The sequence below is a fragment of the Xenopus tropicalis genome, chromosome 10, assembly GCF_000004195.4.
Source record: "Xenopus tropicalis strain Nigerian chromosome 10, UCB_Xtro_10.0, whole genome shotgun sequence".
Lineage (NCBI taxonomy): Eukaryota > Metazoa > Chordata > Amphibia > Anura > Pipidae > Xenopus > Xenopus tropicalis.
Window position 1 is genome coordinate 11446497 of NC_030686.2, and position 24345 is coordinate 11470841.

At 43.0% G+C, this 24345-nt stretch overlaps 1 protein-coding gene and 1 long non-coding RNA gene across 3 annotated transcripts; both read left to right on the plus strand.

Moving 5' to 3' along the window:
* Window positions 1–2429: 2429 nt before the first annotated feature.
* LOC108648945 lies at window positions 2430–9196 on the plus strand. Of its 2 annotated transcripts, none has more exons than XR_004220711.1 (5): window positions 2430–3293; window positions 3499–3637; window positions 7658–7841; window positions 7921–7959; window positions 9010–9196. It is a non-coding gene; the product is annotated as an uncharacterized LOC108648945 (long non-coding RNA). The 2 variants fall into 2 exon arrangements; XR_001925415.2 differs by having other exon boundaries at window positions 2848–3366.
* Window positions 9197–10901: 1705 nt separating this feature from the next.
* tbx21 (T-box 21) lies at window positions 10902–24345 on the plus strand. The gene is made up of 6 exons (XM_002940157.5): window positions 10902–13580; window positions 18846–19000; window positions 19246–19367; window positions 20528–20674; window positions 20765–20826; window positions 23528–24345. Exons 1-6 carry the CDS (start codon window positions 12886–12888, stop codon window positions 24030–24032), a joined length of 1686 nt encoding a protein of 561 aa, XP_002940203.2. The 5' UTR covers window positions 10902–12885; the 3' UTR covers window positions 24033–24345.

The window sequence follows — 24345 nt, forward strand, 5'->3', positions numbered from 1 at the left end:
GTGCCAGTAATTCCCCAGGACACGGTGGCACCAGTGGGACCTTATGCGAGTGACATCAGCTCTCTCCTATTTACTGTGCCTGCTTGTTGAAATCACGTGATAATCATGAAATGTGGCTCGGACTCCTTACTCATCTCGGGGGGCCGTGTGGTTTCTGCTTCCACCGTGGGAGGTGATGTCATCAACTAGCGGCTGTTTCCAGCCTTGGTTTCTTCCCCACACTCGTACGGGAGGTGGTGGAGGCGGGAACTGCACTTACAGAAAACTCATATCAAATCAGAAAGAAAAAGCACATGAATAAATGTAAGGAAGAAAGAAGCCAGTTTTTTTATTATCTATTTCAAATATGGCATTTTATAGAAAAATCCTCATCTCAAATAGTGATCTAAAGATAATATACTGTGGATAAAATGTAATATCCAAATGATAACTCACTAGCTCATATTAAAATAAATCATTTAAAATAGATAATCTAACAATGTACAATGTTTAGAAAAATCTTTTTTTAAAAACAAAAAATCGCAAATATATACAAATTGTAACATACAAATCGTAACGTAAGTTAGGATGGAAAAAGACACACATCCATCAAGTTCAACCTTAATGCCCATATACAACAGGGGCGGGCCAAGCCGACCGGGCGCCCTAGGTGCGATTCGATCAGACATTGCCTCCACTGCTAATGATAAGCGGCGGAGGCAATGACAAAGTAGCACTAGGGGTAGGCAGGACAGGTACCTGCCTGGCGCCCCTCAATCTTTGCGCCCTAGAAAGCTGCCTCTTCTGCCTACCCCTAGTTCTGGCCCTGATATACAGTATAACCTGCCTAACTGCTCAATGATCCAGAGGAAGGCAAAAAACCCCAACTGAAGCCTCTCTAATTTGCCCTGTTTACAGATGTTCCTTATGCCAACATAAGTAAGAAATATAAAATTGGACTATACGTGTATCTGCGGAGAGAGTAAGAGCATAATGCGCACCTAGAACACTGCACTGTTGTGTATAATAATAATAATAACAAATACTGCTTAAAAAAATAAATATATATATGCCTTACAAGGCTGACTTTCACTTTCCATGCATATTGCTACAGTTTCAGTTTAGCCCTATTCTAGTAACTGTAGATTTCCTTTAGAGAAGAGTGTGAGTGTGAAAGCTATGTGCTTTACCCTGATCCCCCCCCCCCATGCTGCGCTCTGACTCACTTAATGACCCTGCACATGTATATGGTTATTACTCACTATACAAAAAGCACACACACATACACCTGGAAAATTTGATTTTTTTTTTTTTCATGAAATGTGGTTGTGTTGGTCTTTGTAGTGGGAGTATTTATCCTTTTTTGGCCTTTCTGAGAAATGCTCCTTGGTTCTCTTTCTGCACTGATTAGTTTCTTGTTCTGCCAATTCATATTCATTCTTTATGATGTTTTCTGTTTTATTGGTTAATATCTTTTCTATTTCAGCACCGAACAAATGCTCAGGTACTGAAGAGGGCAGGGCAGCAAATGGCACACTGGCCAGGCAGGTGTTACATATATTCCGATAATATCTATAAATCAGCTTGCGCTTCAGTTAAAGCCCCCCTTGGAGGTCCTGCCTTTGGTCTGTGCCTCCCAAAGGTTGTTGTAGATAATGGAAAATATCTGTGTATTGGGAATAGGAGAGCTAATACTTTTTCACCCCAAAATTATTGATCTTTAAGTTTGGCTTTTAGGTCAAATTAGGAGAGAATGTAGGCATTCCCCACAAATCTCACCAGAGCTGGGCTAAGGCATAAGGGCACCCAAAGCAAGCCTCCAGCCTAATCACCCACCCACACAGTTGGCAACTGTTACTCCCCTGCCCTGCAACTCTCAAACCACTCCCTCTGCTCTGCTCACCACTTCCCCTGTTCTCTTTGCAATCCATAACTAATTAGGGCCAGAGTTAGAAGCAAAAGAGGTTCTTACCCCTTGCCGTTGTGTCCTATACACGTTTCTTTTGCTTACCCCTAGTTCCGGTCCTGAATTTTACCCAACTTGCATTCAGTCTGAGCCCAGTCACTGCTCCAACAACCAGGTCAGGACTGGAATTCAAAACAAGCCTTGGCATTTCAAGTACACAGAGCCCCAAACACCCACCTACACCTTGTGCATGCAATAACTGGGGGCTAAGGTCTGGTACCTAGGTCAGCTAGGTACCTAGTTTTGACCAATTTTTCATCATACAACCCTCTTGCCAGTTAAGGCAGCAGGCTAGACCTTAAGTATTAAAGGAAATGTAACACTAAATTTTTCTAGCCTGACTCCTTCGTAGTTCAATTGACAGGAACCCAAGTTTTAGCAGGTAAATTCTATTAAAGCATTTAAAATACTTAGTGGTCTGCAGGATAGGGCAGTTATTGGTGCAGGGTAGAATAGCTTTTTTACTTAAAACTATTTTTGGATTTGACCAAACCCCAAATTCTTCATGAAAGAATTGGTTGAATACCAAACCGAATTTGCACATGGATTCGGCCGAATCCAAATCCTGCTGAAAGAGCTAGAATCCCAAACTGAATCCTGGATTTGGTGTATCTCTAGTTTTAACACCAAAGGGAATTTAATGAGCAGTCCTTAGCCAGGCCAGATCAACACAGGTGGCCAGACCAGCAGCAGCAATTCTAAATGGAAAAGCATGAGTAAGCCAATGGCTCAGCCAAGTCACCCCAGGACAGGTAATCAGTGCAAATGAAGCTGGATGAACTGAAGTACAATAGGTAAATGGGATGACAGTGGCGCTGCTGGGAACTGGAGAACCGACTGACTGCACAGCAGACCGAGATGAGCAGCAAATTAGAATTTTGCAGGGGGGGGGGGGTAACAGACAGGGAAGCAGAGAAATGGCAGCAGCTACAAGAATGGGACAGAGTGCAGGCACAAGAATAGGAGCTGATGGTCCTGGAGACCTGTAGCCTGATTGAAATGGCAGGGAAGCAATAGAGAACAGCTGAGAAGCAGATGGCACAAGCAGAGGGCTAAGAAGTTGGCAGAGTGAGCAGAAATGCAAAACAGACATGGCTGACATGGAGAGGACCCGTGCTGGAGGAACAGGAGAGTAACCGGTGCAAAGAGTGGAGACATTTCATTGGGAACTCAACTGAACACAAGGGGGCTCATTTATAAACACTGGGCAAATATGCCCCTAGGCAGTGACCTATGGCAACCAATCAGAAGTTTGTTTTTACTTTTTTGTCTGCAGCTGGCTGGAAAACTCTGATCACAGATTGGTTGGTTCTCCCAGAGAAGGGGCACTGATGGTATAGCACTTTTGGTGAGTTTACCATACTACACCTGCACCTGAACCAGCGCAGCCCAGGGAATAATTCATGGCGGTGCTGAAGAAGGTAACCCCAACAAAGTCAAAGATTTGCCTTACTGGGAGCTGTCTGACCTACTGCCACCCCAGTGTTTTAACCTTTAGTTTTGCTTTAAGGCCTGGACTGGAACCCTGACCCAAGCTTGCTGTTTTGCTTTAGGTGGGCAATGTGTTGTCTGCAAGGATGAATGGAACTACACAAAAAAGATATAGAGGAAGCTGTGTAACCATACTCATGGAAGAAGACTTAATAGTCTCAGCTGATGGGGGCTACCATTTATCATGTATATGAATTGATGGTGAGAAATATTTTTTTTTGCTGGGGAGCCTGGGAAAGTTATGTCAAGAAGACAACATCATGAGAAAGTAAAGCCTTTTTACCAAACTTGTGAAAAACATACGATGAAAAAGCCTTTGTGTCAGTTTGTGAGAACTGATACATATGGATCTGCCAGAACCACCAAGTGATCTTCTGTATCTCTTGACTTAGTTCTTACAAAGCAGTTCCTTGTAGGGATTTCCAGTACGTGGCTGGTAGGGTTAGAGCTGCACGTTGCGTGGCCTGTGGTCTGATAAATGCGGCTCCCTCTATGACTCAGGCTGATCTCTAATTGACAATGTGATTTTCGGGGGTTGGGGGTTGGGAAGTCCTTGTGAGTGAACTCAGCTGAAGGTTCAACTGTCAAAGGTGAACAGTGTGTGGGAAATACATTGGAGTGAGTGTGCACGTACAAGTGGAGAACTAAAGATGCCAGCTTTAGGCCCTCGATTTCTAATAGATACTTGGAATATACCTGTGGTGCTGAGCAGAGGAAAGAAAATAGGAAATGAAGGTGACATCCTAGCAGTTCTTAGTATTCACACGCTCTAAACATAGAAAATTATCAGTTATTGCTCTGCATTCCTAAGTAATAAACAAGACAAGCGGTATGATCGAACTGAGTTTTATAAATGGGATGCATTCGCACTTACAAACCATATAACATTGCAAAATCATAGCGATACCTCCAAATGTGGGAAACATTCTACAAATCACAGCACTCAGGCTTGTCAGCGGATAGAATAGCTGTGTAAGCACTGGTAACGACCTGCCCAAAAAAATAACCCCTGAATTAGATGGGGGACGAGCACTTAGTGGATCTCCCTTACCCTTGTCCCTTTGATACCAACACAAGGGAGATCCACCCAAAGTGCCACATAAATGACTGCTTCCTAAGCTCCCCTTAGGGTTGCCACCAAGCTGGTATTTCAATAAAATACTCCAAAGTGCCCTCTTCTGCTTTAGACTTAGTGATGAGGTCTTACTGTTATTACTTCACAATGTGCACTTCCATGTGCTTTTTAACACCAGTGATAACTTTTACTTATATCCCCCTTTTGTGCCCAGTTGTGATATCCCTTTCCGATTGCCAATCTACTTACAGACCCCCTTGGGTTTATATGGCATCCAATTGGTTCACTTGTAGCTCACGAATCTCTGCTTTCCCACCTCTTAGTTTCAGGCAGTATTAGGAACCACTTCACATAGGTAAATTTCCAATTTTAGCAACTTTAGGGTTAATACCACGACTTTTCCGTTTCCCTTCCCCTTAAACAGAGTATAGGATGCGCGTATGAAGAGTCACTGGTATGGATACGGTGGCTGCTCCTTTTTCTTTCCCTGTTTGTGACCTGCAGTGTTGTTCCTGGGTTCAACAGTCCTGCCCTGTGTAGTGCTTCTCTCCGCATCCTCTCTCACCACTGACGCGTATCGCCACTTCCAGCTTCCTCCTGAGTGATCAAGTCGGTATTTGACTGGCCTAGACGGTAAATCACTAGCTAGGGCTGGCACCAGTATTACAAGTTTACCAGCAATGTACTTACCAGTAAATTAGTAATGGCCTATAAATCCCTCCCTTTCATGACCCTCTCTGCTGCCAATCACCCCTTACAACTATGGGCCCATCTCTGCTCTGCCTATAACCCAGCCCAGCCCACCTATATACCAGCCCCATCCATCTTTCTCCCACCCAGCTTGCCTATTCCCCACCCATTACATCATAGCCCCCCACCCCAAATAACATAACAGCCCCCCCAAACCCGAAGGTCCGGTATTAGTCACAGAAAAAGGTGGCAACTCTAGGTCTTGGTAATGCTGTTTATACATGGGTAGGAAATTGATGGTGGTTAAAATGGTACATTCTCTGTTTGGAGTAAGGTTGTTAGTGGGGTCAAACAGGGCTCTGTATTGGGCCCACTTTAATTTGTTCATTAATGGCTTGGGCAGGGTATCGTATGCAATACGCCCCTTTAAGGCAAATTAGAGAGGCTTCAGATGAAATTTTCTGCCTTCCTCAGGATCAGCTAGCAGTTAGGCAGGTTCCATTTGGACAAGCGTTGAACTTGATGGACTCTAACTTAATGACTATGTGAATGAGCTATAATATTTAACCTTGCTATTTCTTGGTGTCCAAGCACAGCATAAAATTCTTTTGTTTTAAAGGGAGACTACATTTTTTTGGTCTGGTTATTTAACTTTATACTATGCAGAGATACTTTTATTCATGTATATATTATCAACCCTTCCTGTAAATAATTACTGATATATTCAGGATTCTGCCACTAGGTGGAGTATACAGTGAAAACTAAGTCTAGAGAATTGTCTTACTTTTGAATACCATATATGTGGATGACAAGTGTTACATTGATCAGTCATTTGTGTATTATTCCAAGCTCTCCATGATGTCCTTTCCTTGTGCATGCCGGCCTTGCCATTACCAATCTTCTCTCATCTTCTGCAGACTTCTAGATGATGTTATACCTAAGCAGTAATGGTGCAGCCTGCACTCTCATAGTGGAACTTCTAAGAACTGGTCATGTTGCAGCAATCCCTCTCGCTCGGAATCCTGCCATCCTTACGCACACCACTTCCTGCCGTTGCTTAGCAACCTCCGCACACACGAGATTAACATCTCATTTAGGCAACTCTTGACTTTTCCACAGCAAACCACAATATGACCCTACATTTTTGCCATGCCAAATGAACCAGAGGAACAACACCTCCTAAATGAATTTCTTTATATTCACTAGAATAGCAGAGATTCTGTAGTGCTGCTACTAGATATCAGATAACCCCATTTTCATTCATGTTTTACCAAATTCCGCCCCAATTTAAGTAGATTTAATTCACAGCAAACGTCACCTTCGCAAATGTTCCTTGTGATCTAAATAAAGGCGGCCATACTTAGACTGACTGGGTATCGGCTGACAGTCTAAATGCATGGAGAGCAAACAATGGTACATGGATATTGGTCAGGATTGATGTGCTTTGAAACACATCCCAATAATCTTACAAAACTTTGTTTAGTGCAATATTACTGATAAATGTATGCCCAGTCAGATTAGGGTTGCCACCTGTTCAGTTTTGAGCCAGTAAGCCTGGGCTGTTTGGTACAAAACCAGCCCAATGTTCAAGGTTGTGAAACTCAGACAAATTTCTATCCAATCATGCGCCTATATCATTTGCCCGCCCCCAAACATCACTCACCCACCCCCTGGTATGGGGCACGGTTCCACCCCAACCTCACTGTCCCACCCCCAACACCATTACCCCACCCCTTTCGTCCAGCTATTGCTGCTGGCAAAGTTGGCAACCCTAGATCAGATACAGTCCTCCAGTGTATTTTATAGCCTGCCAATTGCCTCCACAGGTTTTCCCTTTGCATTCTAATTTTCATTTACATGGCATATATTGGACAATCAGCCCACAACATGGGAATAGTTACCAAGCCCTGCTGTTTTACTGGGCAAAACTGGGTTAGCCAGCTGGAGGCCAGATGTAGATCTCTAGAGAATTTCAGAGCTCTTTGAGCTCTTTGGGTAATATCATAATTTTATTATAATCTTACAACCTGAACAAGTATATTGAATATGTGGCCAACTATATGAAAACAGTTGGACACCACTGCCATAAAAAATTATGATTGATACTGCTTTAGAAAATGTACATGAGCCTATTTAGGCAGGGAAGGGATAGTATAGGTGCTCTCATCTTGGTAGCCCAGAAAGAAGGCAACCATGCAAGGAACTAAGCATGGAAGAAGTAGGGGGACTTGACTAGCTAGGGCTCTAGGAGCTGGTGGATGAGCAGAGCACAGCTCTATGGCTACAGTTACAGAGATTTCCCTGAATGGTATGAGTAGGATAATGACATGGTATTTCTGAATAAAGCCTTCCCCTGCACAATACAAAACCCACACAGCCAGTCTGTCCTTCCATCACCCTGGCAAAGTATGTCTAGTGGCTAGTCACAACAGTTTCTCCTTCTGCTTGTTCCTCAGACTGATCCTTGGGGGGCAAAGGGTGGAGTTTGAGGTTGATTGGCATCTGCGCAAGCACGTATTACCTGGCATCCTCCGAGGGTGAAAATTTATTAAAAGCTGCCATAAAAAAGCAAAACGCGATAAGGAAGTGCCTGGAAGGATGGTCAAATATCATTCTGGCCTTGGCGGTGACAGCTGAAAGGTAACATCACTAAAATAAGTCATTCTCACCTTTAGTGCCAATGAACTGCTATAATTAAAACTCTTGATTTTTTTTTCAGTGAATAATCTGCTGTCTCCTGTAGTGTGTCTATATCAAGGTAACCGCAACATTTTATTTGCAATACTTCAACAGAACAGGTCTTAGGGCAGAGGTACATGGCAATTCAGCGCATGTTGCAGCCCAGTACATCCAGAATTCTTGGAATCACACTTCCATTCATTTCTATGGAAATTACCCGCACTCGTAGGTTATCACTTAAATATGTGGTAATCATTGCCTTTGACTGATAATTGCCTGACCCACAAGTGCATGCCTAGATTGCAAACTTCTGGCCAGTTTTAGCATGCTCTGAATGGACGTAGCTAGCTCAGGGGTCCCCAATCTTTCTTACTTGGGAGCCACAGTCGAATGTAAAAAGACTTTGAGAGCAACACAAGCACCATAAAAGTTAATGGAGGAGCCAAATAAGGGCTGTGATTGGCTATTAGGGGCCTCTATGCACCCTATCAGCTCACAGGGGGCTTTATTTGGTAGTAAATCTTGTTTTTATTCAACCAAAGTCAGGAATTCAAAAATAACTACCTGGTTTGGGGGCACTGAGAGCAACATCCAAGGGGTTGGGGAGCAACATGTTGCCCCCGAGCCACTGGTTGGGGATCATTGAGCTAGCTACTGCTCTGTATGGACACCAATCAGCCAACCTTTTTAAAGCTTCCATCTTTTTTAACCAGACCATGATATAGGCACATATGGATGGGTTAAATCTGTTGGCTCCAGCTCTACTGAGAAACCCTCCTTAGCAAGGCTGGAGATTGCTCGTAACTGGACTTATCCACAGGGAGGAGATACAAAGGAATGATAGTTGCTCTATATCACACTTTGTTTATAGAATCAACCATTGAGTTGTTTGCTGTCATCCAAGTCCAGTGGATACTGGATCTTTATTTATCTTTGACGTCATTGTGTGTGTTTTTGAGAAAATGTCTTCATGAGCATAAGGGTGATTTCTCATTAAATGTTAGAACATCATGTAGCCGACCTGTTTCCAAAAAATGGCCTCATATAGATTCCTTGACCTTTATATGACCATAAACCGGGCTTTCTTATAGTTTTTGAATTTTTGCCTTTTTCTTTTGGCTCTTTACAGCTTTCAAATGGGGGTCACGCAGAAAGAGAGGAATGGAAACATACGTCTGCAACACAGAATAGACATATATGTGCATTTAGAAGGGTAAAACAGAACTTGCGTGTATCTATAGTATGAACCAACTTTTTAATTGGTCTTCATTGTTTATTTTTTATGTTTTTTTAATTATTTGCCTTCTTTTTCTAAATCTTTGCAGCTTTAAAATGGGGGTCACTGACCCAGGCAGCCAAAAACGATTGCTCTGTGATGCTACAGTTTTATTGTTACTTTTTATTACTTAAAATAACCAGGAAGTTACATAGTTACATAGGGTTGAAAAAAGACCAGTGTCCATCAAGTTCAACCCATCCAAGTAAACCCAGCACACCTAACCCACACCTACCAATCTATACACTCACATACATAAACTATAAATACAACCACTAATACTAACTGTAGATATTAGTATCACAATAGCCTTGGATATTCTGATTGTTCAAGAACTCATCCAGGCCCCTCTTAAAGGCATTAACAGAATCTGCCATTACCCCATCACTAGGAAGGGCATTCCCCAACCTCACTGCCCTCACTGTGAAAAACCACCTACGCTGCTTCAAATGGAAGCTCCGTTCCTCTAATCTATAGGGGTGACCTCTGGTGCGTTGATTGTTTTTATGGGGAAAAAGAACACCCCCTATCTGCCTATAATCCCCTCTAATGTACTTGTACAGAGTAATCATGTCCCCTCGCAAGCGCCTCTTTTCCAGAGAAAACAACCTCAACCTCGACAGTCTCACCTCATAGTTTAACCCTTCCATCCCCTTTACCAGTTTAGTTGCAGTCTCTGCACTCTCTCCAGCTCATTAATATCCTTCTTAAGGACTGGAGCCCAAAACTGCCCCCATACTCAAGGTGAGGCCTTACCAGGGACCTATAAAGGGGCAAAATGATGTTCTCATCCCTTGAGTTGTTTTAATGGGAGATGGGAATATGAATAGAGAGAGAAGTAATAAAAAGTTGCCTTAACAATAAAATAGTAGGTGCACAGACCTTTTATATTTTGGCTGATGGGGTCAGTGACCCCCCACCGCCCCTTTAGGGGGCTCATTTACTAACATAGGGGTAAGCTTGCGCCCTCTGCAGTTATCCAAAGCAACCAATCAGAACTTTGCTTTCATTTTCTCACCTGTAGTAGTCAACAGATCAACCCCTGATAGCTGAATGAATGCACCAACTTCACGGTTATGTACCTATATAAATCCATAAAGACACGCACAAACATTTATTTAATCATATTTCCTGAGTAGTTTTTTCAGGAGGGGGGAATTGACAGGCATACATAGATATTTATAGAGTCATATACTGACCTTGTATACCTCCGTCTGCTGCTCCTCATGTTACCAGCGGATTCTCAAGCCGCCGGTAACCCGAGTAGTTATTTCCTGAACATGCCGTGGGATACACACAGCAGCCGGCAGGGCAAGCACACTCGTAACCCGAGGAACAACAACACCGTTTCGGCTATAATATACACTTAGGAATAATGTTAGGCACTTTCCATGTTAAAAAAGTGATTTTGTAGGCTTCTTTTTTTTTAATGGTTTCCATTTTTAGATGCCAAGATCTGTTAAGAAGGAAGAACTAAAGCCTAACTAAAGACATTGGAAAGAAACGTTGCACATTCCTGCTAAAGAGCTTCTGTACCAGCCCAAGGCAACCCCAGCCCTTTAGCAGGGAAGATCTGTGCCCCCAAAGATGCCCCTAGTAGCCCCCAGTTCTACTGATTCCCTGCACATGTTCTGTCCTGCTGTCACTTACCTGAGCTTAGGGACCCACTCAAAATATACTGTATATATGGAATAAAATGTCACAATATAAGGCAGTTTGTAATTAATATAAATAATTACATCACAGCAACTCAGAAACCAGTGCTTTTTGCATCAAAAATGTAATAATCATCTTCTATGACAGACAAACCTTATTTTCTCCTTAATCTGTGATGACCCCTAAACTCATCTTCTCAACAGCTCCTTGAAGGCCACTGAGCATGTGCAGTGCCACTGACACTTCTAACAAAAACATGATGGTGACCCCCTGGGCACAGCTTTGAAGGCCTACACCATTACTGTTATGAAGATCCTGAAACTTTAGGCACGTGCAGTAAGTTCAGTACATAAAATGCAGTATTTCTACTCATAAATGTTTTTAGAGTTTAGTTCTCCTTTAGATACAATACATATACAGTAGATTGTACTATACAACAAATGGATGTACACTTCCAGCTACACAAAAATCTGGCACTGTACAATATACATAATCCGCTGCACAGGGACAAGCCACTTCCAAATCTGCACAATGTACAATAGCGGAGCAGCTTTGTGGCCCTGCAGCTCCAGGCTGTTTATACTCATGTCCCGAGAGGCTGCATAACCAGACCCCATTGTACTACCCACAGCACATAACACGGGCTGTACCAGACAGTCATGTGGATCTACTTACACACACACACACAACATGTAGCACACACACACGGCAGCCTTAACAACAAGACACACAATGCTAGTATAAAAGTGCTGCCACAAATGACCCCCTAAGTAAACTGCATCCAAAGGAACAGCAGCCATATGCAAAGCATATCCAACCCCTGTGAGAAACATACAGCTTCCTGCTTTGTGCTGCTAGTACCATAGCGACTAATAAAACCCCCTTTGCCCCTACCCAGCATTTGAGGCTCCCTGTATCATACGATAAAAATATTAACTTTCTGGGCCTCTGTCATAATTGGTTATTACTTCAACTATACCAGCTGTAACCCTATAATGGTTGCCCTACCACTGCTGCCATTTCAGCTTGGAGCAGGGTTAAAGTTACCCATTGAAGAAATTGGGGTTTGGGCATAAAATGAAAATTTGTAGGTGGTTTCTGTCCTTGGGTTGCTTACATTGGTTAACCTCATGAGACATTGGTTAAATTGTCCTTTATCAATCGTACCTGACGCTTCTAACCTTACAACCCCAAAAACTTGTCTCCCCTCTCTGCCAAGAGCTGCTGATTTGCTGGTAAGGGGTCTAGCTCTGAACATGCACCGGGGTGTCCCCCAGGGGCAAAGCAGTGAGAGAAAGCCAGTGAAGGTGCTGCTGACCTGATGTATATGCTGCCATGTACGCCAGCTCTATGCATTTATATTTCCATGTGTATCTCTCTCTCGTGTTCCTAAATGCATGAAACGAATAGAAAGAAAAGAGCGAATGTAAATGTGAGTCATGGTGGTTTTTACCTTCCAGATTCTCTCACTTCTCACTGTGGGCAGCACTGAGGGGGTGAAAAGATCCAATCAGAGGAGACAAAGTTCTCTTATTATACAGGGACTGTGAGTGACAGGGACGGTGAGGCAGTCATTGGTGACAGGCAGAGTGAGCGAGTGAGCCACACAGAAATAGAGACCTCATACAGGAACGTGACGGAAATAGAGAGACAGAGATTTGGGCACAGTGAGGCAGAGTGGCAGGGTCACTGTCTTATATATAAGCGACACGGTGGCATGGATATGGTAGTAAGGGCTGAAGGGAAAGCCAATGGATACCAAGGAAGAGAAGGAAGAGGAAAGTTTTGGTAACTAGTGTAGGATCATAAAAGTAAGGAGCAGAACAAGACACAGAGTATCAAGGTGAGGAGCATAAAGTGAGCCGGTCAGCAGTGTAACAGGGAGAGGGCACAGCTGAATGAAAGGTGGGCACGGGGACTGAGTGACAAGTGGCACAGTGATGGGGAGAAAGTGACAGGTGCAGAGGAGGAGGAGGGGTTGATTCCACCCTCTTACATACACGTGACCCCAAGGGACACCCACCTTGTGTAGCACTGAGAGTTCCAGCAGAGCAATAGCTCTGGGCTTGTTTCATGGGTGCAGTGGAGTGCTCCCTGCAGAGCAATTTCAGAATGCACAGAGGAACTGGCATGCAGGGCCCACCTACAGTGCCCCCCATGAAGAGCGCAGGGGAGCTGCAGAGCACAGTAAGGCTGCCCGGCACAGCCAGGTTGCAGAAGACAGACATGCAGAGCATCATAAAGCTGCAGAGCAAAATGACAATGCAGAGCATAAAGGATGCGCAGAGCGCAACGGAGCTGCATGGTGCAACAGAAACACAAAACAGGACAGATTTGCATCGAACTATGAGTAAGCACAACACGGTGGAGATGCCCAATGGAGCCATGCAGAGCAGAGAAGAGTTGCACAGTGGAGCAGATGTGCAGAGCTTGCCTACAGAGCAGCACAAGTACTGTCAGTCCAACTCAGGAGAGGACAACCTGAACCCCACTTTCTCATTTCCCTCCAGGATTCGCCTGTTGCCCTCCAGCAGCTGCTCCTACACCCAGGAATACTCACCGGAAGGGGCAGAGGCAGTGAATTATTCAGAAAGAGATGCAGAGCTCCCTTACCCTTTGTCCCTGCAGCACGCCCTGCCCCACACTAACCCCAGTGGCACCCCAGAGTGTCAGCGCTCGGGCAAAGTACAGATCACTCTCACCAACTACTCTCTTTGGGACAAGTTCCACAAACACCAAACTGAAATGATCATAACCAAGCAGGGGAGGTAAGTGCTCATTTGTGCACAGCTTTCAGGCACAACTACACAATTACACACTACAATGCCCTACAATTTCACTACATTCAATAACAGGGGTCCCCAAACTTTTTACCTGTGAGCCACATTCAAATGTAAAAAGAGTTGGGGAGCAAAATATGCATGAAAAATGTGATTGGGCGAATCAAATAAGAGCTGTGATTGGCTATTTGGTAGCCCCTATGTAGACTTTCAGCCTACAGAGAACACATGGTTTTTATGCAACAAGAAATTACCTCTAAGCCAGAAACCAAGAAATAGCACCTTTTTGCTGGGAGCAACATCCGAGGGGTTGATGAGCAACATGTTGCCACCACTGTTTAATAACAATAAAACTACTGGCCTTTATCTCATACACAACTCTATAGCTCCTAGCTATGTTCCACTGTAATGTATCGCACATACGCGCAAGTACCCACAACTTCATAGTGTGACAAATCAAACCTATAATGCACATTCTGACAATGATACACAGTTCCAAGTGTGTCCAGTCACACAGAACACACACACACTAAGGCAGAACTACACATTTACAAACTAGACTGAGACACAGATGCATTACCACAAACACACACACACACACTATGCTAAAATATAGATATAGATCAATTTAAAAAAATGATACCTTACTTTATCCTATTTTCCTACTTCATTGCAGCTGATATGTATACATTTAAAGACAGACATGCTCATATAGTTCCACAATAGTGCTACCAATATTACTATTTTATTATTGTGTATTTTTGGTCACTTACGTCTCATATTGAGCATTTGCTCAAAGGAGGAGAATAATCACTCTAGCATCTAGGGGCATCTTTATCAAACAAAGACAAACTCTATACACGTATGGGACCTGTTATACAGAATGCTTGGGACGTGGGGTTTTCAGGATAAGGGATCCATCATTAATTATCATTGTGCATTAGTCCAATTGCCTAGTTTTATGGTATCTATATGGCTTGGGAAGATCCACGTATTATTAAGAAGCAGCTGTTTCTGTCCTGTAATTCATGGATCATTATATGCACTGCCAGAGTAAAACTCTATATTGTAAGAAAAAACATACGTTTTATATATAAACCAGTAAGTACAAGGTACTATTTTATTTATTACAGAGAAAAAGGAAATCATTTTTAAATATTTGAATTATCTGCTTAAAATGCAGTCTCTGGGAGATGGCCTTCCCGTAATCCAGAGCTTTCTAGATAAAAGGCTTTTCAAATCACATAAAGATTCCCAAATGGATCATATACTGGTATAATGCTAAATAAGTAGAGGTAAAACACCATATAACTCAGGGGGTAGAACTGGTTATACATGCAGGACATGAATATTTTTCTTTCTTTCTTTCTTTCTTTCCTAATTTCAGTCAGACTAATATCAGTTTCAATTTTCAGTTTCCTGGCACTTAGATGGTACGGTGCCTGTTCAAACGCTTCTTCTAAAGAACATTTCACCATTCTTTTCATTTTCCAATACATGTTAGAAATTCTGGTCAATTTTTTTTAAAATTCCCCCCAATTTTTTTTAAATAGATTTTTAATTTCTCTCTGTTTGGTGATTAGTCGCACATTTGTTTTTTCAAAAGTCATGGCACTAATCGCCCCGTCTGTCTTTGCACTAATATCAGGAGAAGGAGGCATAACCAGCAGGCAGATTGGGTTACAATCAGACAAAAGACAAGACTAGGAGGCTATATGTGGAGTAGTGGTATATTAACAGGGTATAAATATGGCATAAATACAGATAATGGCATATTAAGAAGGCAGAGACAGATTTATCAAAATATGAGGTTAGAGCTCACCACAGAAAAATTCACCCATTTTCTATTCATTCCTATGGCATGTTATAAGTGTAATTATCAAATGGTGAGTTCTACCTTTCACCCATTGATAAATACACTTCTAAAAATGAATAGAAAGTGTAGTGAGCTCTAACCTCACATTTTGATAAATCTGTCCCTAAATGTACAACAGCAAACTGCCATACAGAGTCCAATAATCACTATAATGAGACCCCTGGTACCTTCGTGTTCAGTAGAACAATTCAATTACACGCATAGGCCCTGTTATCCAGAATGCTTGGGACCTGGGGCTTTCTGCATAAAGGATCTTTCCCTTATTTGGATCTTTATACCTAAAATATACTAAAACATCATATAAAAAAATAAATAAATACAATAGAATTGTTTTGCCCCCCAGTAAGGATTAATTATATCTTAGTTGGGATCAAGTACAGGTACTGTTTTATTATTACAGAGAAAAGGGAATCATTTAACCATTAAATAAACCCAATAGGGCTGTTCTGCCCCCAATAAGGGGTAATTATATCTTAGTTGGGATCAAGTACAGGTACTGTTTTATTATTACAGAGAAAAGGGAATCATTTAACCATGAAATAAACCCAATAGGGCTGTTCTGCCCCCAATAAGGGGTAATTACATCTTAGTTGGGATCAAGTACAGGTACTGTTTTATTATTACAGAGGAAAAATTGAATCATTTTTTAAAATGTGAATTATTTGATTAAAATGGAGTCTATGGAAGATGGCCTTCTGTAATTAGGAACTTTCTGGATAACGAGCTTCCAGATAACAGATTCCATACCTGTAAAATGTAGCACCTGAATTAAGGGAGTTGTATTTCAAAAATAGATAAAGGATAATAGACATATGATTTCTTTTTCTTTTTAGATTATGGCCTGAGTCTTCTTTAATCGTCTATGGTCCCTACTCCTCTAATTCCGGCCTGTATCGCTGAGTCAGTTTCATTATGTTTTGGTGCGATTGTGTTAGAGAGCGAGTGTGGGACACTGTGTGTGCCTATGTAACACCGAGGGGAACATGTGTGTGTTTTATATATATAGTATAAAATAATACAGGAATGGAATCCCTTATCCAGAAACCTCTGAATTACAGAAAGGCTACAGACTCCATAGACTCCATTTTTAACAACTACTTTTTGTTATTAATGATTTCCTTTATCTCTGTAATAATAAAACAGTACCTGTACTTGATCCCAACTAAGATATAATTACCCCTTATTGGGGGCAGAACAGCCCTATTGGGTTTATTTAATGGTTAAATGATTCCCTTTTCTCTGTAATAATAAAACAGTACCTGTACTTGATCCCAACTAAGATATAATTACCCCTTCTACCCCCTTAGAAAGTCACAGGAGGTCCTGAGCCCCAGGCAGCCCAGTGTGCTCCTTATAATAGCCCTGCGTGCAGTAGTGCAGCTATGGAGAGTGCTCCCGGGGAAGCTGGTAGCATCTTCTGCTGTTGCAATGGACACATTTTGTGACTAATATGTATATAGAGACACAGAGAGAGAGATAAGGGATAGTTTACAGCAGTGTGGTAAATGATTACATCAGCATCTATCTCTCAGTCTATCATCTATCTGCCTATATATCTGTCTCTATCTCTCACTCTCTGTCTATCATTTATCTCTCAGCTATCTGTCTGTCTGTCTGTCTGTCTGTCTGTCTATCTATCTATCATCTATCTATCTGTCTGTCTGTCTGTCTGTCTGTCTATCTTTATCAATTACCTCTATCTATCTATCATCTATCTGTCTGTCTGTCTATCTATCTATCATAGAGACAGGCCAGAATTCTACATTATCTATAGTCAAAGATCTTTCTAGGTAACTTTACAAGCAGTCTTTATTGGTTTGGGATTGTTTAGAATCATCCAAAAGTGTTCAGGAAGTGAAACCTGTATATGTGCTTTATTGTGTTCCTGGGGGCGAATCAGGTTTCATAAAAATAATCAACAGAAACAAACACGTCTCACATATAAAGTTGTGCATTGAAGAGGCCTCAGGAAGGCTCAGGCCATAATCTAAAAAGATAAGGGCATTTGATAATTAGATTAGAATTAGTATAGGTGGCCAGAAGGGATCTGTGCAGCAGTGCCCACAAGCGAGTGTTTCTGCCAGCCCATTGCTCTCCTACTTTGCTCCACAGAGGGAAAGAATTTCCCATTGAGTCTGAATTATATGCCTTTAATATAGCAGTAACCTAAAAATCCCATACTCATAAAAAATACAACCGGGGGGAGTTTTTTTTTTTTGATGCATGTTAAAGGGGATATTAACCTCTATGCGACTTTGTAAAATACTATGGAAACAGAGACCACTAAACTACTGTATCTTATGATATGTCTGAATATAACAAACCTGCAGTTTGGGCCAATCCGCTCGACAACTGGGCAGTGCTAGAACTCAGTTTTGTGCCTATATATGGTCATATCGTGTCTCAGTCTGTTTTAATACCAGTATAGTCTGCGGCTATTAAAATATACATATATACAAACACATATGCACAATGTATAAATACAGATAGTAAGGTCTGTGGGGCAGAGAGAGCCTTTCTCGTCTCCTATGTCTTAACCCCAGGTATAGGATCCATTATCCGGAAACCAGCTATCCAGAAAGCTAAGAATTACAGAAAGGCCGTCTCCCATGGACTCATTATAAGGAAATAATTCTATTTTTTTAAACAATCCTATTGGGCCTTATTTTTTTAGCAGAATGAAAGGGGCTGTTCACCTTTTAGTTAACATTTAGTATGATGTAAAGCAGGGATCCTCAAACTAAGGCCTGCCGGCCCCCCCAAGGTAATTTACCCAACCCCCGTTGCGTCCTCACCCCTAGTTACTACTTGTAACAAGGAGCAGGGAGCCAGAGGACGCAGCGGAGAACAGGGAGACGGAGGACGGAGCGGGCCATAGTTGAGGACATGGGGGGGTGGTTTGAGGACTACAGTCTGGCCCCCCAACAGTCTGAGGGACCATGTTGGTGGGTTTAAAAAGTTTGAGGACCCCTGATGTAGAGAGTGATATTCGGAGACAATTTGCAATTAGTCTTTATTTTGTATTATTTGTTGTGTTTTAATCATTTCAGTCTTTGTTCAGTGGCTCTCCAGTTGGGAGTTTCAGCAGCTATCTGGTTGCTAGGGTCCAAATTACCTTAGTAACCAGGGAGTGGTTTGAATGAGAGACTGGCATATGAATGGGATAGAAAAATAGGTTATGAAAAGTAACAATAACAATAAAATTGTAGCCTCACAGAGCAATAGTTTCTGGCTGTCGGGGTCAGCGACCCCCATTTGAAAAAGATAGCAAATAATTAAAAAACTATAAAAAAATAAACAATGAAGACCAATTAAAAAGTTGGTTCATACTATAGATACCCTTCCTAATGCACATATATGTCTATTCTGTGTTGCAGACGTATGTTTCCATTCCTCTCTTTCCGCGTGGCGGGCCTCGATCCTGTGGCTCAGTACAACCTGCATGTAGACGTGGTGCTGGCCGATCAGAATCACTGGAGATACCAGGGAGGAAAATGGACCCAGTGTGGGAAAGCCGAGGGCAACATGCCAGGTAGAAACTGGGTAATGACTTGTAGTCACATTGTGTTAGTAAAAGGGGTGGATTAATTAAAGGGAATGGAAATGCAGAGCTCACCCTGAATTCTGTGCTCTACATAGGGGGGTAGAGTAGTCATCCAATCAAAAGCATGACCTATAAAGGAAGCAGGAGATAGCCCTGTGCTCTGTAATAGTAATATGCCCCATTCAGTCTCATACACTGCACTGTACTCACAGCTGTCCCCCCTGCCTAACCAGGTAATCGGACCTACCAGCACCCCGACTCCCCAAACACTGGGGCCCACTGGATGCGACAGGAGGTGATCTTCAGCAAACTCAAGCTCACCAACAACAAGGGGGCGTCTAATAACGTGTCACAGGTACCCAAGTGCGTGTATTGATGTTAGGCAGGTATCTGCTGAGTGTGTCCTATGGAGAATGTCTAACAGGGTTCTATGGAGAATGTCTAACGGGGTTCTATGGAGAATGTCTAACGGGGTTCTATGGGGAATGTCTAACGGGGTTCTATGGGGAATGTCTAACGGGGTTCTATGGGGAATGTCTAACGGGGTTCTATGGGGAATGTCTAACTGGGTTCTATGGAGAATGTCTAAGGGGGTTCTATGGAGAATGTCTAAGGGGGTTCTATGGAGAATGTCTAACTGGGTTCTATGGAGAATGTCTAAGGGGGTTCTATGGAGAATGTCTAAGGGGGTTCTATGGGGAATGTCTAAGGGGGTTCTATGGAGAATGTCTAACTGGGTTCTATGGAGAATGTCTAACTGGGTTCTATGGAGAATGTCTAACTGGGTTCTATGGAGAATGTCTAACGGGGTTCAGCTTGATTTAGATAATCCTATTGATAATGCTGCGCAGTTACCCATAGCAACTAATGAGCAATGTGTTTTGATTAATTTACTACTGGCTGGAAAGTGGCAGTAGATTGCTCTGGGGCATTTGGTCACCTGTCATGTTAGTAAATGTGTCCATGTTGCATTGTTGGTATAGGTTCATTAGTTACAGTGTAAGGGCAAATAAATTCAAAGTAAGGATATGTGGCAGTTCTGCCTGTCATCTGATATATATTAAATGTGATGTATGTAGTTCTTCTTAGATTTTCGCTTAATAACTGAATTAAATGGTTAACATTTTTTAACCAATCCCTACTGATAAAGACAAACAAGGGCTCAATTCTGTACTGGGTCTCATATAGAGAAATCATTCATTTGGCTCAAACGGAGATCCGACAGACCCATATAGGAATCAGGGCCGCACAACCTGCTGATACAGAACATGTATCCGGCCATGATTCGGATCTGTGTTGGATCAGATTTCAGTTGACGTGGCTCTGACTGGAACCGGGTCAGCAGTGTGTATCAGGCTTAAATTAGAACCTTAGGTGTTCCTTCTATTACTAGTAAGCTCGGAATTACTTCTGCACTGTACTGGGGGAAACCTGCTGCTTTTTATTTAATAAAATACAAATAAATAATGGCACATTTATGGTATTTATTGACTTTTGTCCTGTATCCCCCCCCAGATGGTGGTACTGCAGTCCCTGCACAAGTACCAGCCACGGTTTCACGTGACACGCGTAGAGGATCCGGGGGGGCCAGAAAGCCAAAGTCACTCCTTTATCTTCCCGGAGACTCAATTTATTGCTGTGACAGCCTATCAAAATGCAGATGTGAGTATGGAGAGTGAACGCTGTGTTTGCAATATAACCTGTTATGGCGGCTCAGTGCCGTATGTGACATTCGCTCTCTCTTCCGTACAGATCACACAGCTGAAAATTGATCATAATCCATTTGCCAAAGGATTTCGAGATCACTGTGACCTGTGAGTATCCATAATGGGCAGGTTGCTAGGTATACGACAGTAATCTTGGGGTATATTCTGCACACGGATTTATACATAAAGGGGAACTCCACCCAAACACAACTTAAGCTTTTTGAAAAGTAAACATCATTTCAAGCAACTTAGCAATATACATCAGTTAAAAATATGCAGCCTTTTCATGATTTTAAATGTAATAATCTGGTTTGGAACAGTTCCCTAAGCCCCGCCCCCTGTTGATCTGGCTGACTACTTTGTGACATAAAATGTAACAGTAGTCGCCTGTCCCTCAGCCTGCCTCCTCCCAATCCCCACAATTCCCTGCTGCACACATGATGTCAATAAGGAAAGGAACATCCCAGTGCAATGCATTGTGGGTTATGTAGTTCCTGCATGCTGCCTGTAAGCTGTGGAGAAGTTACAATCTGTAACATCAGTGCTTTAGTCCCTCCTCCCCTGCCAGGATTTCAATTGATGCAGAAAGAGAAGAACTGTTTTGCAGCAGGATTTCAGCATATAAAAATGGTATTTATTCCTACTTTATGAAGGAACAGATTACAGGGATAGGTATATTAGGGGTTTCTGTGTTGTGTGGGGCTCTTTATTGAATACGGAACCATATTTAGATGAGGAAAAAAACAAATTAAAATGGCATTGTGTACCCAAAGAAACTGTCACATTCAGTTGTGCAGAGCTTGACAGTCACATGTTTATATTTAGTTTGGCTCAATATTTAGGGTTCCTGAACTGCATCCTGTACTGGGTTCATCTGGGATTGATTTGTGTATGAAAATGTAAAAAATGAGCGTCACCTCCAGTGCCTTCAGGTTGAGGATAATAAGAAACTTATAGTAGGGGAGGTTTGGGGTATTATGTCGGGGCCACCTTTATCCCTGTTATCCACTCATACAAGTGGCAGACCCTTCATTTTGATTGGTTGAAAGAATTCTAACACAAGCTTTTTTTGGGGGCACTTAACTCTTTCTGCTAAATTTCAAATATGATGCACTTCAGCGGCAAATTTTCATTTTGTTTTAACAGGAAATGTAGCTTTTGTTTAAAGAGCAGGAGCCTAAGGTGCCAACAAGCCCAAAATCCTCCCAGGGTTTGTTTTCCTCACAGCTGAAGAACCCAGGGGGCATCCAAGGCTGGGTCAGACTGCACACCTAGTTATTAATAAAAGGAAGACACACGGAGCTACTAGTAGCAGCTACTTGTTGTGGTTACTAAAACAGACAATGCTGATCATTTACTGATAATTGTCTCTACGTGTGTTTTAGCAGAGGCAATTCTCAGTATTGTCGATGGCAGGGGATTTTCTGGCGTTTAGTAGCGCTACTAGTGGCTCCATGTGCGAAATTGCGGAAGTTTCCTCTCAAGGCAACTTCCGCGATTTCGGGGAAACCGCGGCACCGCGTATGCCATCCCACCGGCAACTTACATTTTCACTGATGGGATGGCATTTCGGGGAGTTTAGTCGCTCGCAACAAGGGAGATTTGTCGTGGGCAACTAAACTCCCTCATGTGCCAGAGCCCTTAGGGCAGTGACACACAGGGAGATTAGTTTCCCGCAATGAATCTTCGTTACTACAGGCGACTAATCTCCCCGTAATGCCATCCCACCAGCAAGAATGTAAATCACTGGTGGGATGGCATACGCGTTGCTTCATTTTCCCAAAGTTGCCTCTCAAGGAAACTTCGGGCGACTTCAGGAAACTGAAGCAACGCGTATGCCATCCCACCGGTAATTTACATTCTTGCTGGTGGGATGGCATTACGGGGAGATTAGTCGCCCGCGGTAACGAAGATTTATCGCGGGCGACTAATCTCCCCGTGTACCAGAGCCCTAAAGCACATGGAGCTACTAGTAGCAGCTAATTGTTTTGGCTACTAAAACAGACAATGCTGATAATTTACTGATAATTGTCTCTACGTGTGTTTAACAGAGGCAATTCTCAGTATTGTCTATGGCAGGGGATTTTTTTTGGTGTTTAGTAGCCGTGTCAAGTAGCTGCTACTAAGTAGCTCCATGTGTCTTCACCCAAATAGCAGCACAGTGACACCCATCCAGCCAGGGGGCACAAGTACCCCATGGAACACACTATTAGCAGCAGGCCCTGATTGAATCCCTTCCTGGTTTCCCTTGAGAACTTTGGTTAGAATTAAAACATTCTTTGCCCAAGAAGTATACACAATTGGATTGGTCAGACACTGTACAATGTGCCCACACCCTTGGGTCTATTGTACCCCCAGGTCCTGACTGGCGTTCTCACTAATGCAGAGAGCACATCGCACCTTTCTGCAGCAGAAAGAGCCAAACTTCCTGTTTCAAACAGGATGTTACGCTTTTACAATGACATTCACTCAGTGGAAAAGTTGTGCAGACAGATACTCGTTACTCCCTGTCAGATGCTCTTATCATGGCCAAAGCCACGGCGATCTGATATTACCCAGGTGGGGCCCCTGCCAGTGCAATGGGGCCACACTCATGGCAAATCAAATCTCATATGAAAGGGAACACTCGTTCAGCTTAGGGGCTACTGTTATTGGCAGATACAGGGGGTCATTTACCAACATTGGGCAAATTTGCTCAGGGTTGATAAATAAGCATTGCTATGTTTGTCATTTTCCAACAATTACTGTAGCTGCACGGTGCAAAGTGGTGCACTATATGAACTCATTTTCGACCCTCTTCTTCCTGCAGGATGTGCCTTACACCTAATGGCGAGCGGGTGAGCCCCTCCCCACCAGTCCGTTATACAAACTACCTGCAAGAACCAGTGCCTTCTGCCCGCCTGTTTTCTGTGGAACAAAAAGAGCCGCCATCATGGTACCTTTCATCTCAGAACATTGCTCCACAGCTCGAGTACCCCCCCTATGACCCTGCAGGCAAGATGGCAGCATATGCCATGAAGTGTTACCCTCAGCCATCGCCCTTGAGTTATTATCCTGAACACACACTGACATCAGCATGGGGTGGCCCTGCTCAGTATCACCCCAAACCCAGTCCTGCCCCTTTAGGCTGGCTGCGCCCCCTGCTGGAGGTCCAAAAGAAGGAGGAAGACTCCTGTGCTTGGGGTGATACCACAACTTATGCTGGATATGAAGACAGCAAACGAAGGAGATTATCCCCCTATAGCTCAGATGGTTCCCCACAAATGACTGAAAGGGACATAGACATGACTTATTGCAGCTTCTACGGCCAATGACACGAGAGAGTGTTTGGGTGACATAAGCTATGAGAGCCTTGAACTTGCAGGGAAGGCACTGACGCCAAACGGCAGAGCCGTGCCACGTGCTGATATTTTATGCCTAAAGCCGCTGCGAGGTGTGAAACAGAGACTCCTGAGGAAAGAGACTGCTGAATAATCAAGGAGAAAGCAGCCAGTGACGCTGTGAGCTCAGAATACGGCCACTGCTGCGAGACCGTGGCGCCAAACCACGGGATTCCAACCTGTTCCTGTAAATAGAATCGTATCTGTGCCTTAGGAACGCGCATTAATAAAACTTTCATAAAACCAA